We start from the raw sequence: 18,459 nt of genomic DNA, 5'->3' as shown, positions 1-18,459 counted from the left end.
GCTGGGGATGAAGGGATTAAGAGCATCCCTGAGGAGAAGTACTTGGGAGTATTGGTGGATGAAAAGCTGTACATGAAGCTGCAATGTGTGCTCACAGCCCAGAAGGCCAACCATATCTTGGGCTGCATCAAAAGAAGTGTGGCCAGCAGGCCGAGGGAGGTGTTTCTGCCCCTCTACTCTGGTAACACCCCACCTGGAGTGCTGCATCCAGCTCTGCAGTCCTCAGCATAGGAAAGATATGGACCTGTTGGAGCAGGTCCAGAGGAGGGCCGCAAAAATGGTCAGAGGGCTGGAGCTCCTCTCCTGCGAAGAAAGGCTGAGGGTGTTGGGCCTGTTCAGCCTGGAGAAGAGAAGGCTCCAGGGAGACCTCACTGCAGCCTTTCAGTACTTAATGGGGGCTTAGAAGAAAGATGGGACAGACTTTTTAGTGGGGTCTCTTGTGATAGGACAAGGGGTAATGGGTTTAAACTAGAAGAGGGTAGATCCAGACTAGATATAAGGAAGAAATTTTTTACTATGAGGGTGGTGAAACACTGGAACAGATTGCCCAGAGAGGTGGTAGAAGTCCCATCCCTGCAAGCATTCAAGATCAGCTTCAACAGGGCTTGGAGCAACCTAATCTAGTGGAAGATGTCCCTGCTCATTGCAGGGGGAGGGGTTGGACTAGATGACCTTTAAAGGTCCCTTCCAATGCAAGCCATTCTATGATCCTATGATTCTGTAATTTTGTTTTGAGTTATCCATACAATATGGATATGTCAAAGCATATATATGGTTAAGTATGTTGGGGAGGGAATGGTTAGCATTAGTGGTTTTGGAATCATAGACAACCACTGAAGGAGATGGAAAGGAAAGGTGGTGCCACACACAGAGCAACCACTCATCAGGGTACGGTGTTAGAATAAGGCATATATCCTCAGCTCTGTACAGAAATGCCATTTACTAGGGATAAGTAAAAGTAAGCAAAAGCTTGACTTCCAAAGTCAATGTGCATAGAATTCTACACAACGCAGTGTGCATGGGAATGTACAATGCTACAAAGGGGGCAGAGGCATTTGGAAAATATTTTGGTTCTGCTATAGAAATGCAATGATGAGATCCATTGGTAAGTGGAGGGACTGAAACAACTGCTGCTACAGTCAAACAGCTGAAGATCCGCGGGAGTGTGTAAACTGTGTCTGAGCTTTCAGGGATCATTTCAGTCGATTCTTCAGCCCATTAATGTTGATTTTTAGCAACTGCTGGGAAACTGGAGAAGTTCTAAAAGACTACAATAAAGCAAGATCTTGTATTAGCAAGTAAGCTAACCATTCTAAATCCACCTTATTTTAACAACAGTTTTGAATAGGATCATAGAGTAATATGAACCACTGTCAGTGAAGAAACTGGATAACAGAGGCATGTTCATACCGAAGCATATGGTTGTAATGCAATAATCCAGTCACAGCCACCATTTTCTGATGAGAGGCTATTTGGCTGTCTTTTAAATGTTGCTAAAAGCAGAGCTTTAGTTCAAAAAAGTCAAGGCAGTCTCCCTTATAAGCAATTAGCTGGTTTGCAGGTTACAAAGATGACCGCATACAGGAAACAGTCTATCAAAATGGCAGGTTTAAGTGGGGTCTTGCAGAAATCTATCACCACCTTTACTCAGAGATCCACAAGGCTGTTACATATTGTTACTGTTAAAATGAGAACAGTATAAATTTTAACAGTCCTGAAACCTAATTCACTGAATGTAGGTCACTGATGAGATTGGACAATGTGCAGGAATGAAGGTGCACAGAAAAATGTCTCTAAGGGTCACAGAAGACATCCTGCTGAATGTATTTGTGTGGCCATCGTGCAGATAAGCTGACTGATGTGATCCTTAGATAAGTAAGCAGGACTGCCCAGCAGGAAAGAGTTGACTTTGCGTGATAGACGCCCTAGCCTGCTGGGAAATGAACTATTATATCTATTCTAAATTGGTGCAGGCTGATCTCTCAACCTGAAATGAACTGGCATGGTGCGGCCTCCATCCATGCAGCTAAGCTCCCTCCAAAAAGGATTTACAAATACCAGATTGTGCCTGAGCATTAGCTGGGAGAGCACAAGTTGATACAACTGTGCTAGGGAGTACACTAATATGCACCATGGAAAATCAAAGTGCAGGGCTTGAGCCTGTGCACCAGTACTGCTTTGCCTATTATAAGAAGTGTTAATTTACACTGTGTAGCCAGTGTGAACAGGAGAGAAATCAGCCAGGACCCACTTTTTACTCCTCATGTCTGATGGTTTGACTGGGTATAGCAAATTTTACATGGCACTGTCAATAACCTAACGGGTCCTGCCCAGCAGGAACAGGAATAAGAGGCAAAGGGAACTGTGAATCACCTATATTAATGCTCTACGGTTGCCTTACAGTCATACAGACTGCATTTTCCTTAGATGCAGGGTTCTAAATCTGGGCCAAGCACAAAACACCTGTTTTTCACATTACCCCATCAACAGATGTGAAACAACTTCCTGCACTACTCAGCCTGAAGTGTATGTGTGGTACTGTGCCTTCACTTTGGACACAACTGTAGAGTAAGGGATCATACTTACAGTTAGTCAAAGGCAGCACTAGTGGTAAGAAAGAGTGAAAAAATCCCAAATCAAACTCTTTTCTGCACTCTACAAGAACTTTCATACTGGAGGAGGTCACCTCTCCTGAGTGCTGTCAGTAACAGGAAGCTGGGATGCTTTTTCTTGCTGTAGCCATTAAAGAGTTAACATTCCTGCAGGCAAGTTATTATTTTCATGTCATCCTTTCATAGGTTTGTGGCAAAGAGGAAATCTTTTTCAGACTAACGTCCTTGAGATTCATGTTCTTGAATAAGAAGTAGGTTCAGCAGACTGTGTGACTCCCTCTCTAGCAGATGCCTCAGGTATGCAGTGAAATGAGAAAGGGAAGGCACAAACTACAGCTTGGCTTTAACTCTTTTTTTTTTTTTTTGACAAAAACGATATGTTTAATAACCATGGAAGGCCAGAAGTGCTGACAGACGAGTTGAAAAAAGCCCATGCATGCAGAAGGATATTCTTAAAGAGCACCAGGTTTGAAACGAGGCAATCTCTTGCAAAAGAGAGGGAATCACAAAACCATAGTCCTGAAGACAGCTACACTTCCCCTCTCTTGTGGATCCACTGTGCCTGGGTGGTGTGGCTCTGATACCCAAACTGCCAGTGCATCTTCAGGGGAGATGCTTGTGACCCTTGGACAGTCACAGCTATGAAAGTGGTGAATGACAATGTTTTAATTTAGCAGGACTTTATTAATTGCTTTCTATAAATGCCAGTGACTGTCCAGATTTGTACTGATCCGCTCTTTAAGACCTTTAGGAAATCTCAGTCTTCTCATGAGTTACTACTATCCTAGAGGAGGTTCTGTCATCACCAAATGTTGGTGTGGTTTTTTTTTTTTTTTTATTAAATCTATATCGGGACAACTGGATTATCTGAGTGTCTGTGTTTTTCTTAACATCCTTCTTAATGTAATGGGGCCACATGCGGATGAGGCTGCATTCACACTACATTATTTCTGACAAATGGTGCTGGAAAAAGACAGACCTCTAATAGCTATGCATTAAAGCACTCTGCTGACCCCATAAAGTCACAGGAGCTTTCTAAGTAAGAGCTCTGCTTTTGTGAAATAACCATATATTCCAGCTACTGGGGGCTTTTTTTCTCGTGTGTACCTGTGCTTGTGTGTGTGGATGAGCTCCTGTGCAGGTTTGGGTTGGGTTTTTTCCTGAGTGCAAGGACAGAGTTAGAAATCCACGTTTTCCTGCACCAGGTAGTACAAAGCAGTAACTGCTATCTGAAATCAGGTTTGCTGACACTGATGTAACATGTGACTCAGTCTAGTAATTTGTTTAATTTATTCTGTTTTTAAATAAGCTTTTAAGTTGCCTGTGTACAAACCAGGAGTCTGACAGCTATTAGCTCAGATCCTGATGAAGTGGTGCCCATGTAACTAGGCTGCCGTGGGGAAATGGCTGATCCAGGGACAAACAAGGACGGCGCTGCCCTGAGCTCTGGCCCACAGCGGGCCCTGCTGAGCTGATAGAGGGTAGTACATGAGTTTATTGTGTAGGTTCCTGGAAAGAAAAGCTGATACCGTAAGACTTTTTCCCCTCCATGAATCTAGCAAGTGCTTTGTGCCATCCTTTCCTTGTAGCCACAGCATTGTTTCTAAGGGAATCTACTTGGTGTGGGTTTTCTCATGCCAAAACTCAGGGCCAGCTGCTATGGCAACGTTGAAAAGCCATCAGACTGTTTTTATTTCTCAGCTAGCTTAAGACCAAAGGAGAGCAAAATGGCTATGTAAACCACAAACCCCCCTAGCTGGTGTGTGGAAGGACTTGGACCTTTGACAATAGTCATAACATGTGTGTGCACATATGTATATCCTCCTTTCTCCTTAATATATGTTGGTGGTTGGGCACAGCTTGTCCTGTAACTCTGTACAGAAACTTTAGGCACCATGTTATGGATGTTTGCCTTTGGGGCACCTTAGGATCTAGCGCCCCTGATGTCCTCTAAATTTGGTGGAGATGGTGAGCTGGCGGCAGGGAGGCATCACAGTATGACATTGCTGCCTACTGGTGCTTCAGGAGGTGCCATTCACATCTTCCGTTGCTGATGGTCCTGGCTCTCTCTGTAGCTGGGGCTGGCTGAAAGGGTTTACAGTGAAGGTTTTCCCACAAAAATGCATGAAAGAGAAATATGGGTTTTGATGAAATGTAATAATTTAAATTAACATCTTATCAGCAGGGCAGCTGATGTCCAGGATGGAATTTATGGCTAAAACAGTAGAAGGTGTGCATGTCCAAGCACATGCATACCCGAGAGAGCAAGGGGTGCCTCTTTCTGTACCAGTATGTAATGGTGTATACTTACTGTTCTGGAGAGTTGATGTCTTCTATAGGATCTTTGCTTGTTCTGGAAGGGTCTGATGAGCCCCACTGTGCTGGTGGATTTTGATCAAGATGATTTTTCAAAATGGCTTTCTCACCATCTGGATGGACAACACAATCAATTTTACTTTACTGTGAACAAGTGACCGTCTTAAAATGGCTTAATTTTAAAATTTCCCAGATGTTCATAATGCCACAAGTAAACTCTTTCTGCCTATATTCCAATACAGTCTTAGGTTTCCCTGAGAGTTTTGGGTACTCTTATGCTTTTAATAATGTGCCCCTTCATAGGAACTACTGTGAAGAAACAGAAAAGGGACAAAACCTCTTTTCTCCTTTCTTTACTTCCCCCCACCTGTAAAAAAAACCCACAAACCAAACCTTGTTGCCCACCTCTGTAGCGCTATCATGCTCTCTCACCAAGTCTTAGGCAGTGTAAAAAATTAATGTGACTGAACCATCATATTATCTTGCACTCAAAAATTGTTAACTTTTCATATGAAAAATATCCCCATATTTAAGTCTTTTCCTAGAAAAAAAACCAATCTAATTGATATATAAAACCTTGGTACTCTTGCAATCACATAAGCAATTAAGTGCAATCATTTAACTACCTGCTATCATTTAGCACGGAAATATGATTCGTATCAGTTGCACTGGTCCATAGGCTGTCTGCAGGAAGGACAGCTAATGATTTCATTAAAATTTCTCCTGCTGTTCTCTTTTCTGCATAGCGATAACATAGAAGATCATCATTTCCCCATAGGTATCTTCACTTGATTCCCCTGGGAGTCATGGGAGTCCCTGGCTAGCTGTGCTGAAGCCTGTGGCATTGGTCCCCCATGAGAAACACGGACAAACACAGCCATTTTAAGAAGGCTGTCTTTGCTGGGGATCCTTTCTGCTCCTGCTCGCTTTTTCAAAGTCTCTTACTGTGTTAAGCCAAATAAAGTCACATGGAAAACATCTGAGTAATGAGGGCAGTGCACAGTTTTCATAAATAATTACAGAGCCGCTCCAAATCCATCACCGGCAGTTGTTTGCCACACACACAGAGAAACAGTGATTGCTGCAGGCATTAAGGCAGCATGGAAGAGGACTCAAAGGTAAAATCTTGAAAAGGAAACTGGAGGATTTGAATGCAAAAATGGGTGTGAGGGGGAAAAGAAGGAAAGTGATATAGTGAAAAAGTGAAGAGAAAACGAAAATAGCATGAAAAGCCCAGTGCGTACTGAAGGCTTAAGCTGCTTCTCTGTTGTACTAATGCTCAGAAGCCCCCCCAAAATGCTTAGGTCCCAGCATGCAAGGAATATATACATTATTAGCAAGCACTGGTGGGACAAAACAAGCAGCAGGAACAAAGAGGGAGGACAGAAGCTGGAAGCAGAAACAGGAATGTTTAAGGGAAAACTCCCAACACATATAATTGCCCTCCTAGCGCGGTCATCCCTGGCATTATTTTGTAGCATTCACTTTCTGCTGTGAAAAATCTAACAAGGAACTTGGAAAGAAGTGAATAGGTGGGGATGCAAAAATGTGCAGGCATGGGATTGCTACGGCTCAGAAGAGCAGGAGAGAAGATTTTTCACTTATGTTGCATGGAAGGGAAGGGTCTGGGTGAGAAAGGAGGCGACCAGAACACATGGAGCTGCTTCTGTTGGGGCAAGAAAATGTCAGTAAAAGATAGATAAGGAATTCAGCTGTAGCAAGAAAGAGTGCTTAAAAGGAAGATATGACAGGATTCAGTGATGGCTTAGATGTGAAGGGAAGACGGCAAAGAGTCAAATCTGACAGTGGCTAAGATAAGCAATGAAGTCTATCATCTTGGGGCAGCCTGTAGTTTGCTGGTGTGGCATTTGCTGTCACAATAATGCAGCTTTTATTTTCCATATACTGCATTTCTATGTATATTGAGCTTGACATTTGCATAAAAGCCTTGTGGTGGCTATAAACAGACACGTAGAAAAGAACACTTTTTACTTCCATGATTAAAAATGTTCAATGCTGAGCCTATCTAAGCTGACAATGGAAACGGCTGACTTTATGATATAGACCAAAGTTAAAATTTGAGTAATCCTTGTAATTAGGGATGGATAGGAATAGATGGTCTATTATTTAACTATTTTAGAGTTCCAGCTCCTTTCGCCAAGGTAAGCAATTTAACCTTTTACAAAGCCACTGAAGATACCATTTTTCATCTAGTGATTGGAATATGCAACTGTTTGGCTTCCTGAATATGTGGTTTTGTATATTAATGTGTTGTATGCCCTTAAAGGGGTTTCTTGTGCTTTCAGTTATGCTGAGAGAGAGAAAGAGAGAGAGAAGGAGGTGGTCCCTGTCAAAAAGGTGGGGGATTTAGTTTAAAGTAGAGCAGAAATCATGTATTCTCTGCCTACTCACCCCTCAACACCAACTGCCCATGTATCACTGTGTGTTATTCTTCATAGGCCCTTTTCTACCACTTTTGCAGATGACTCTCCCTTAATACATTGCATAAATTTCTGTATACAAGGTTGCCATATACAAGTTTTAATGCATATGCATAAAATACAGACAAAATCCACATAAAAATGCTACAACATTGACCTTTTTTTCTTTTACATTTGCTTCTTTCAAAATAAAAAAATATTGGCTAATTTTTATTTGTTAAGCTTTTTGGGAGAGGAGTTGTTAGATATTCATTCTGCAGCTATGGAAACTAGAATATCTTTTTTCTGTTCTTTTTTTCATTTACCTTTCATTTAAATAATGAAGAGCAAGATTCTCACTTAGTCATATGCTTCCAGGAGCTGGAGCTTAAATAAAAAACACTATTACCATATGCACTCAAAAAACTTAATGATGGAAGAAACTGATTTTATATATACGAACTTCTGAAGGAAAATAAATTAAGGGTAATGGTAAACATTTGAGTTCCCAGTTTCTCCTGGGAAGTGTAGCACTGCTTTTAGTACTTCCCCATCTTTCCTTCCTCTTTCCATTAAGTATGCCAGCGGAAAAATGCCCTTCATTCTCAGGGTACTGCCTGCTACTGCAGATGCTGCTGAATAAGTTGCACTGTGATGATCTATCTAACTACCCTTAAAACTGAATTTACATTAGCCAGAAGCACTTTCTAAGTAATTTTCACCTTCGTAGCCCTCAACCAGAACTCAGAAGTCTGGATAAGTGATGCCTGAGCACTTTCCTTTCAGAAAACCATCGGGATAAAAGACAAATAGATCTCAAGGGCCTTGCATGGCACTCATTGATGGGTTCATTAGAAAACAAAACCTGCTGCCCAGTTGACAGTGAGAGCCAGAAGGCTTCAGCTCAGGACCTTTGCCTACCTGCAGCAGAGAAACAGCTTCCAATTACAAAGCTCTCAGCTGCAAGAGCACATCCAATGCTGGCTGTGGCGAGACTCAGTGTGGAAGTCACAGCTTCCAGCTGCTTGCCTCGCCCTCTGTCGGGGTGACGCTCTACTTCAGACCTGCCGTACATATAACCTCTGCAATGTGGTGCTGTCAAAATTACCTGGGCTGGCTTAAATGAGTTGTGCATTTTAACGACTTCCGTTCATCTGCAGGCAAAAAACACCAAGTGATGGCCACTGCTGCAATTTCTTCCAATATTTTAGAAACCCTATTTCTTTAACTAGAAGCTTGGGTTTTTTGACATTTGTACACTGCAGCTTTATTGAACATCTTCATCATTATGCTTTAGTGGCAATATTCCTGCGATGGCTTACAACTAGATGGCAGAACTGCTCTTCACCCCACATCTTTCAATTTCACTGTTTTTTTCTCTTTGCTAGAAAGCATATTTTATGCTCCACAAAGAAGTTAGTGTGGTTTAATAATGACTTGTAAGAGCTGGCAGAGAGAACCTTGCTGATTTACTAAAGAACTCTGGAAACTTTAAAGCTAGAGGTAGCTTTTTAAAATCTACTGTAATTTTTCCCAGCTCCTGTGTTTGGACGGCGAGACATGACTAGCCAGTTTCTGTTTTTCATGTGAATGGGATGAAAAGAGAGTAAAATGAATGAAAAAATTAAAATGATCCCATCACCTGCTGGGTATATCAGAGAAAGTTGTCCTGAACTAAGCACACAGCACTGGGCAGTCTAAATCATGACTTCTGATAGTTATGTTTTGAAAGGAAGATTTTTTAACAAGAAAAGCCAGCAAGATTATTCTCTGATTTATACTACTTTAAATCAGAAGAAACTCCCTTTACTACAGATTTATATCTGTGCAAGGAAAGGCAGGCATTGAACCTCTGTTTGGTCTCCCTGTTGAAATAGAAAAAAGCTTCAATTTCAGGATTGGAATCCATTTGCTAGGCTTCATAGAAACTACTATACCTCTCTCTATATATCTTTATATACAAGGGATATAATGAACTCTATCCTTTCTTCAGAACAGCGTTCCTTTAAAGGAGTTATTTCTGAAAGCCTTTCCTTTGAATCTGTGGTTTCAATCTCAAGCTTAATGCTTGAACTGCATTAACTTCATAGAAGTAATATCTCCCCCTCTATCACAGATGAACTCTGTTTTGCTTCACATTTATGAGCAACATGCCTTTGAAATCTGTTTTTCTTTGGGGAAAACTGTTTTACGTGGGGAAAAAACTAACACTAGGAAGCATTGGAGTGGGGTGACAACTGACAGAATGTAGGCATATCTGACATGCAAATGAATGTTCCCAGTCCATTTACAGCAATGAGTAAAGATTGTTTTCTGGCTCAAAACAGAAGAGGCTTTCTGGGCAAGTAAGGGTGCCTGCAGAGAGAGAACTTGCAAAAAGGGTTTGTTCATAAGTGGGGACTATTGCAAGGCTGTCTCTTGCTTCTTATGTACGTTCTATAGAATGGTTGTCATTCATTAATTTCCCTAATGCACTACTCTTAAATGTACTGGCAAAGGTTGAAAGAAATGAAGATTCTTCTGCAGGATTTCTTCTGCGATTGGCTTTATATGAAACTCTTGCAATCTAGGAATCATTCATGTAGAAATAGTTTTGTGTAATGTCAAATAGAAGTCAGAGTAAGATAGTAAGGTTCCAAGCACAGCAAATTATCCAACCACCCCAAACCACATAGTAGCTTCCCTCTGTATTTTTCTCCTCAGTAAATTTTATGCCTGCAGGAACCTGCACAGTAGAAATAACTTCTATCTTCATGACGTCTCTCCTGTTTCTGGCACACCAGCACATGGATGCAGGGAGCCCTTTTGGGAAGCTCTGGTTTGTGCCCATGCCAGGGTCTTTCTTTCCTAGAGTGGTGCGGCACAACCTTGCTCTTTACATGGCATCACTGTTACAGGCATTTGTCCTCCTTTTTCCAAATGTCAGCCTGGAAAACTCAGACGTGCCTCCAAGTTTGGCTCTCTTTGCTGAATGGCACTGCCAGTTACAAGAACTGCCCGAGCCAAGTGTGGGTCTCACCCACAGCCGATCCCTGCCTCAAACACAGGCTGTAATGAGCTCTGCTGCTCCAGCAAGGTGATCAGATCCTGCAAATGGCAAGCCAGGGGAGAAGCTAACGTTGTGCTGTGCACAGACCCGAGGTCACTAGCAGACACAGTGAATCAAAATCTTCTGAGGAACATATCAGATGCAGTTAAGGGGATGGCCTTCTAAATTCAACTGGAGAAGCCATTTGGGGTCCCAGAGCTGCAGTCCATGGAGCAATGCTGAGAACTGCATGACCACACAAAGCTGTCTAGCAGCACAGACAAAAGCCTGCGTTAAAAAAAAGCAATCGAACTGTAAACTACAAACCAAATTTCCTAATTGCTTTTCTTACATAGCCAATTGCCATAGATATCTCAGGTACATGATGCGATTGTGAACAAGAGATGAGTGTCTTGGATAATATCTCTCTTTAAATGAGATGTACTGAATTGAAATGTGCTGTAAAGAAGGAGTCTGATGCCAGCAAAGAGCTCCTCGGATACACCAGGAGCTGTTGCTGTTGATAACTAACCAGGAACTCCAAAATAATGAAACTTTGCCTGAGGTCCCACAGCTAGGGGAGTGCACAGCTGTGTCTATCTGTTTGGGCTGAAGTAATTTAACTTTTGTATCCTAAATCTGTATTTGATGTAAAAGAGGGTGGTGGGGAAAGAAGGGAAGAATCAAATAACCTCCTTTGGCACCTGGGTGTAGGAGTTAGGAATTTTAACTCTGGGCAATTTTTACAGATCAGAAACCTGCTGAAGTGTACTATGACATTAAAGTTTGATTAGGACTTGTTCAAGATGCTTTGCTTAAGTCCTGTGTGATTAGCTGTTCTCTGAAGAGCAGCGCCATGAATTTGTGTAAGCAATAGCAATGGGGATATACTACATTGCATTCTCTATGTGAACTTCAGAACAGCAAGGTATTTTATAAAGAAGATTGACATAGGATTCAGCAATGTCCAAAATGCAAATGTGGCAAGTGATTTGCTATGATTTTTAGCTCCAAGTCAGCTGTTATTTTTAGTATCTCTCTTCACTGTCCTACTCCCTCTCTCTCTCTCTTTCTCAGCTCACATTTTTTTACAAGGTCCAAGGTAAGCATAATTCTTGTCATCACCTTAAAAACATCATTGGACTGGCTTCCCCAGTTGCACAGTGGAGGCAAGAGATGTGGTCACTTCTAGTTCATGCTAATAAATTATTTACAATTCCAAAGCTTCACTCAGGTACCATCAGGGATGCCTAATTCCAAGGTTCTGTACTTTCATTTACAGAAAGTTACATGAAATACATAGCTACAGAAAGCATAGTTATGTCAGTCAGAGTTAGATTTCCTGTATCCATAAGGGCCAGAATTTTTTAAAGTACCATTTAAGAGATGTCTGTTTGCATCTGCACAGAAGCAGCAGTGACTCAGCAGCATGAATTCTCCAAAGCCTTGTTATTTTGATTGGAACGGCAAATTTAAATTAAGCACATAGGTTGACTGTTGGGAATGGATGCAGTGGGAGAAATGCAGAGGAGGTTTAGACATTTAGGTAAGGGAGACGGAAACAGGGAAAGACAGAAAACAAGAGGCAGAAGAAATGGACATGGAGGGCAGAAAAAGGCTAGCAAGGGTTGCTGAGCATGGTAGCCCAGAGCCTGGAAGTATGAATATTTGATGTCACTCGGGCTGGGATCAGGATACTCCATAATACTCATGCTTGGGGCATTCACCACCAGGTGTGGGACCAAGCTTTAAACACCTGCTGCAAATTGGGATCCAGGTCTTCCTCATTCCCAGGTGAACGGATACTCTAACCTATTGCATATAAGGATGGACAAGGGAAAACATCCCTAATTTCCTTCCCCCTTTTTGTGCAGAGCTTTATGTGCTAGGTCCGTTCAGAAAACTGTGTCCGGCAACTTCAGTATGCAGAAGAATATCTACCCTGTAAATCCTGATAGTGCATAGTTCCAAGTGTCCTGGTTTCAGCTGGGATAGAGTTAAACTTCTTCGTAGTAGCTAGTATGGGGCTGTGTTTTGGATTTTTGCAGGAAACAGCGGTGATAATGTGGAGATGTTTTAGTTGTTGCTAAGTAGCACTTACACTGGTCAGGGACATTTTTTCAGCTCCCCGTGCTCTGCCGGGTGCACAAGAAACTGGGAGGGGACACAGCCGGGACAGCTGACCCCAACTGACCAATGGGATATTCCATACCATGTGACATCATGCTCAGTATATAAAGCTGGGGGAAGGGGGGACGTTTTGGAGTAACGGCATTTGTCTTCCCAAGTAACCATTACGCATGATGGAGCCCTGCTTTCCTGGAGATGGCTGAACACCTGCCTGCCCATGGGAAGGAGTGAATGAATTCCTTGTTTCGCTTTGCTTCCACGTGCAGCTTTTCCTTTACCTATTAAATTGTCTTTATCTCAAACCATGAGTTCCCTCACTTTTACTCTTCTGATTCTCTCCCCCATCATACCAGGGGGGAGTGAGCGAGCGGCTGTGTGGTGCTTGGTTGCTGACTGGGGCTAAACCACGACACCAAGTTACTCAGTACATTAAGGCTCAGTATGTACAGGTGATTTAAAATATGTATCCTGGAGCAGAAATGTAGAAGTTTGGGAACTGTACTGGGGGAAACTTAGGAACACAGACAATATTGGATGCTGGCATGTAATGCAGCAGTTAGGCATCGATGTCTTTTGTAGATATAGCCACAAGTAAGTGCAGAAAGGTTATATTTTCTCCTTGATTTCTTTGCCAGCATCCTACTGCTAATGGAGTGCAACCTGCTGTGGGAAGCATCCCATCCTAAATTTATACCCAGCGTATCTCTTGAGGATCATTTTTATTTCTCATACCCATACTCAGATGGGCATTTGGCACAATGTAATGCATCTTTTCTGCTTGAAATATTATTCATGAGTTATCATTTTCCTGCAGCATCTGACATGAGTGGAACATTCTATGTGTTCCTTTCAAACACTTGGTAGAACTGCCTCATCCCACTCACTGATGTTAGTTCTTGCTGCTGATTTCAGCCCAATAATCACACGCCTCCAGCAGCTATTTACGTTTTCGTTTTCCTCCTTTCCCCCCTTCTGTTTTTTAATTTTAAAAAGGACACTTGGAACTCTATGGAGCTCTTCCTTTTTTTTTTTTTTGGCCACAAGTTACACAACTGAGTGTATACCCAGGCTAAAACAAAGGGCACATGAAAAGGTAACCTTATTCAACCAAAATTTCAATATACTTCAAAAGCATATATGAACTGTTGCTTTTGTTTGTAAAATTATTCTTCAACACCTATATTTACAGGAGTAACTTCTGTTCCACTTAACCAAGCTTACGCAAGCCTAGCATGCAAGTCTACATACAAGTCTACGGCTTCCCAAAACGGGGCAATTAGTTTTCCACATACTATAGTAATATTCAGCTGTACAAAGCCATTTGCCAAAAGTCACAAAGTAGATCCATTCTAGAGTCAGAAATGGAAGCTGGGTGTCCTGGCTTCCACGTTATTGCACTATGCACCAGATCTTATTGCTTCCCAAAAGTGAAATAGCTTTAATGGAAGTAATTCTTTTGCAGATATTTCTTCAGGGAGCGATGCAAAAGACACAGTAGAAACAACTTATGAATATTATGGTCATCATGAAATCTTTTTTTATCAGTTCCTAGGGAAGAATTTTCATACATGAGTGCCTTCAATTCTGCATTTAAAGTCCAAATCAGTGCTGAAATATTTACATGCTTCTGTTCTACTTGCTTGATAGCAGTGTCCAAAAGCAGGATTTGAACGTCCTACTCAGGCGAGCACATAATAAACTGGGCTTCCTACTGCTGAAGTGTGGCACAATTAACTCTCACAAGATCTGAGTCACTGTGACTTTCCTCCCTCTGTGCAGCACAGAAAACTTGACCTCTGAACCCAAGTACACTTTTAAAATTTTCCCACTTTACCATGTGTATTATAGACATATCGCGTACAACAGAAGACACAAGTACAGAGAAATATCTACTCAGTGGGTACTGTATAGCTTATTATGTGAATCTGCATTCTTTCTGTAATGCAACCAAAATACTTAAAGCTCTATCTTACCAAGGTCCGAGTGCTCTGGAACCAATCTAATGAGACTGCTATTCAAAATCTTGGTGGGTTAAGTCACTAATGGATGTTACTAACTCTCACCTTTGCTGTCTGTAAAGTTCCGTATACTAAGAATGTCATTAAGATCCTGATAGTGGTTCTGCTTAATGTATGTCGTTTTCTCAGGAGTGTCCTGAAGCTGCATTGTGACCTCTTCCAAGTCTTTGTCCAGCTGCAAAACAGAAAGAGTATGAATCCCTACATATTGAAGAGTCACTGCAGGTATCTGCAGTCACTGCATAGCTTTCTATAATTAGACTAGAAGGCAGGTGGTAATGCAGTTGTCACACTGTGCCAAATAAAGTTTTCTTGTAGCACTACAACACTACCTCTAGAAATCATTCTACAAGTAACAAACCGCGTTCAGCTGTGATATTGCACACAGGCTCTATGAGAAGAATAAGCTTTAGTAGTTGACAGTTGAAGCAATTCAGATGTACTGCTGAATGGGAAAGAAACGGGCATTACAAAGCCCAGTCTGAAAACCTCCCAACTATTTATTATTTATGCATACAAATGTGGCATACATAGCTATAACCACTTTGTTAAGTCCATCAAATTATTGAACATAGAAGAGAATAAAAGTGAACTATGGCTTCAGGGGCATGTCCAGCCACGTGAGTGACTGCAGTCAACTCTACCAGGAATGTTTTGTTTTCCTAAAGATTATTGTTACTCCTTTTACCTTTCTTAGAGAGAAAGACTCCTGCTAGAATTTTTATTTGTGTCTCTGTGTGTGTGAAACTTTGAAGAAAATTGAACTCACAGTTTTTAGTTTTCGGGTTGAGAATACTCTATACTTTTGTGATTTGAAAATCACCTCCATATTTTTTATCTTTTGTGTCTTAAACTGGGTAATCTGATAGCTAGCACTAAGCTGTCATTGCAAGCATAACTTTCCAAGAGGGAAAAACATGGAAATAAGAGGAGGGGGAAGAAATAAAAATCCCACCCTCCCCAAAAGCATCCTTAAGACTACAGGGGGAGAGAGAGAAGCACAGATATGTTCTGACTGGAAAAGCCACAGCACAAATGCCAGGTTGGTACACCCCTCGCTTTTAGCACTGAGCTGAACACAGGGTGCTCTCCCCAGATGCTAACTTGCATTCAGTTGGCTACAGCCTCAGGAGAAAATAACCAGATACAAGCATCCTAATGGTGATCTGGGATGCTCTCTGTGAAGAGTTGTCCAGGATGCAGCATCCAGAGTATGTCCCAATCACTACTGGCTTAACCAAGTTTTAAAAGTGCTGAATTTAGGTTTACATTGTTTCCTTCTGGAACTGGGACATAGCAACTCAAGGTAGATAGGCCAGAGATGTAGCTACTAGCCAGGGTAGGGCATGGTCCAAATCCCTTTGACAGTGAAACTCTTATTTAGACCTACTGCTTCTGGGTATTTAATTTAATCTATTTAAGCAAAGTCTAAAAAGATCAGCAGGGCCCTGCGCGCACTCATATGGCTCAATTGCCCTGGCCAGCCTTACCTGTGATCCCTGTCATGAGCCTTGCGGCACATGCTGAGATCTTGGAGTTAGGAGGCTTAGTAGAAAAAACTACAGTAGGATAAAGAAATTGAAATAGCCAGAAGACAGCTGAGCCTTCACTGAAAATTGCAAGGCTCTCACAGGAAAGGGTCCTGGCAAAGCTGAACTAAATTTCTTTAACAAGGCAGAAAGAACTTTTGCTTGGAGTCTTTGGTAGTCTGAGTAAATGCCTTTTGGTTACCTCGGCAATTGTCATTAGTTAAGATCCAGATGAAGAACTAATGGTCGCAATAAAATACCTTTTCTTCAAGGTATAAGAATACTTCACAGACTAGGCAAGAACAGGTTAATTGTTTGTAAGATATAGATCAGTTATGGTTATCTTGTCTCACAAATTGGCAGTCTTCAAGGTTGATTTGTCATCATTTGAGGTCTCCTGAGCAAGGCTGGACATAATTAAAAATACACATTATAGCTCTAATGGAATTCATGCACTCCATGTACTTAGCCTTTCTCTTGGTAGAGACTGAAGAAAGTTCATGGCTTTTGTGCCAAAAGGGTAGGCTTACATGAGTGTAAAGGTCTTTTCTACTTTAAGAAAATATGTAATTCTGTTTCATGGCAGATGTAAAGATCTGTCTAGCAAGTCTTTGAGTGAACTCTCAGAGAGGCTGAGAAATAACAGCAACAGCAGTCTCTGAACTCAGCCATAAACAGGAACAAAGACAACTCTTAAGTGCCCCTAGGGCTGTGGGTCTCTGTTATGCTTGCATGTAAAGGTTGCACTTCCAGAGCTATTGCTCTATGGTGCTCAGCACGCCCATGTGAAGCAGCAGCATAATTGGCCTGTTACAAATAAATAGGGAAGTTTCTTTTTAATTTGCTAAAGCACATTTTCATTTTATCACACCTGCTAAGTATTTGCTGTATTAATTAGCTATTCATATAAATAAACTGTTTCCTATTATTTCAATATTTTTCTATGGGGAAAGCTAATTTTTCCTCTAAAGAGTAGCCAACATTTAAGCAGATTACAGAATTGCAACAAAAAAAAAAAAAAAAAAAAACAGCCGAGGCAGTATATACAATAAACAATACCTCTGTAATTTTCATTCTCAAGCGGTGGTTCTCTGACTGCAACCCTTCTAGTCGAGATGTGCTGGCCTGATTGACACTGGTGACCGATGTTGATGTTTTTGAGTCTTCTTTCTTTTGATTTTGAGTGAACTGAAATCGTCTGTTCTGTGTGGCTGCATCTGGATTTGTCCTCAGTGTGATGAGCTGAAAAGTTTAAAAGCCTTAAGAAATCCTGTGCACAGTTTTATTTTTGCAGCTATTTCTTTTGTATCTCAAAATATTGCAAGGCAAATAAAAAGTTCCTTTTTGACTTTCGAGTACAAAATTCTGGAGAGTGAGCTTTGCTTGCTGTATGCAGTACTTGAGATGATTTCTGAATAACTTTATAGAATAGGTTAAACCAAAATGATTTTGCAAAGAGAAGTGTTAAAAAATTAGGAAAAACTCATTTGAAAGATATTTAACTGGATTTTAATTATGTTAAAAATATATTTTAATATTTAATCAAACACATTTTTTTTCCTTCACTGATATCTTTATACTTTCAAAGGATATTTTTCTTCTTTAAGAAAAAACAACCCACCAAGTTCTTCTCTTCCCAAGCACAGTTTCATCTGAAATTTCTCCTTTCCTACTGTTACAAGTAACACTTAAGTAGAGAGAGGCATGAAGCAGGAGTATTAACAGAAAGAACTCATGGGAGATTGCACTCTGGAGATAACAGAAACTTAATTAGGTTTTAGTGACCCAAAATAAACCAAATCTGTTCAAATAAATTAAATAAGCCACTTAAGAAAAGGTTAACCTTAAACATATTCAATTTAAGCAAATAAGCAAGTAAGATTTGACGCTCAGGGACAACTTGAAAATATCACCTCGACATGAGGAGAGAAAGCTACTAGCTGTTTTGCAAGGTGAAGAGAGCTTCTCAGATTACTCTAAGGAATACAGAATTTATGATTTCTTGCCAAGCAGCATACATATATATTTGTATACAGACAATGCTGAAGGAGCTCCCTGTCCTGAGAGCACAGGCATGGCATCATAAATCCAAAGGTGTTGAGTTGCCTGAAAAGAGAGAAGGGGCAATCATTTTGTAAGCACAGAACAGCCAGATTTTGTGCTAAAGCCCCATTTTGGAATCGGTTCCTCTTGCTCTTCAGACCGTGAAACTGTTCTGCAGCTGCTGTGGCATGAAATGAGGACCTAACTTCTGACAGCGAGAGATCTGACTGATCAGACACTGAAGCCCTTCGTCCCTGGCATGTATTTACAGACCAAGTCTGCGGATCAGGATGATGCTTGAAGACAATAAATTTCCTTTCTCAGGTGATAAAGGAGGTGGAGAAGGCTGAGGCACTCAGTGTC

At 41.2% G+C, this 18,459-nt stretch overlaps 1 protein-coding gene across 1 annotated transcript in view; it reads right to left on the bottom strand.

The window, feature by feature from the left end:
* GABBR2 (gamma-aminobutyric acid type B receptor subunit 2) overlaps positions 1-18,459 on the bottom strand; it is a 491,071-nt gene that overhangs the window by 4,698 nt on the left and 467,914 nt on the right. The window contains exons 16-18 of the mRNA XM_075084470.1: positions 17,113-17,295; positions 14,570-14,699; positions 4,924-5,041 (exon numbers count right to left, since the gene is read on the bottom strand). Coding sequence (XP_074940571.1) covers positions 4,924-5,041; positions 14,570-14,699; positions 17,113-17,295 — 431 coding nt within the window. The remainder of the gene's footprint in view (positions 1-4,923; positions 5,042-14,569; positions 14,700-17,112; positions 17,296-18,459) is intronic.

The sequence above is a fragment of the Phalacrocorax aristotelis genome, chromosome 2 (genome assembly GCF_949628215.1).
Source record: "Phalacrocorax aristotelis chromosome 2, bGulAri2.1, whole genome shotgun sequence".
Lineage (NCBI taxonomy): Eukaryota > Metazoa > Chordata > Aves > Suliformes > Phalacrocoracidae > Phalacrocorax > Phalacrocorax aristotelis.
This window is presented reverse-complemented; position numbering and strand designations above follow the sequence as displayed.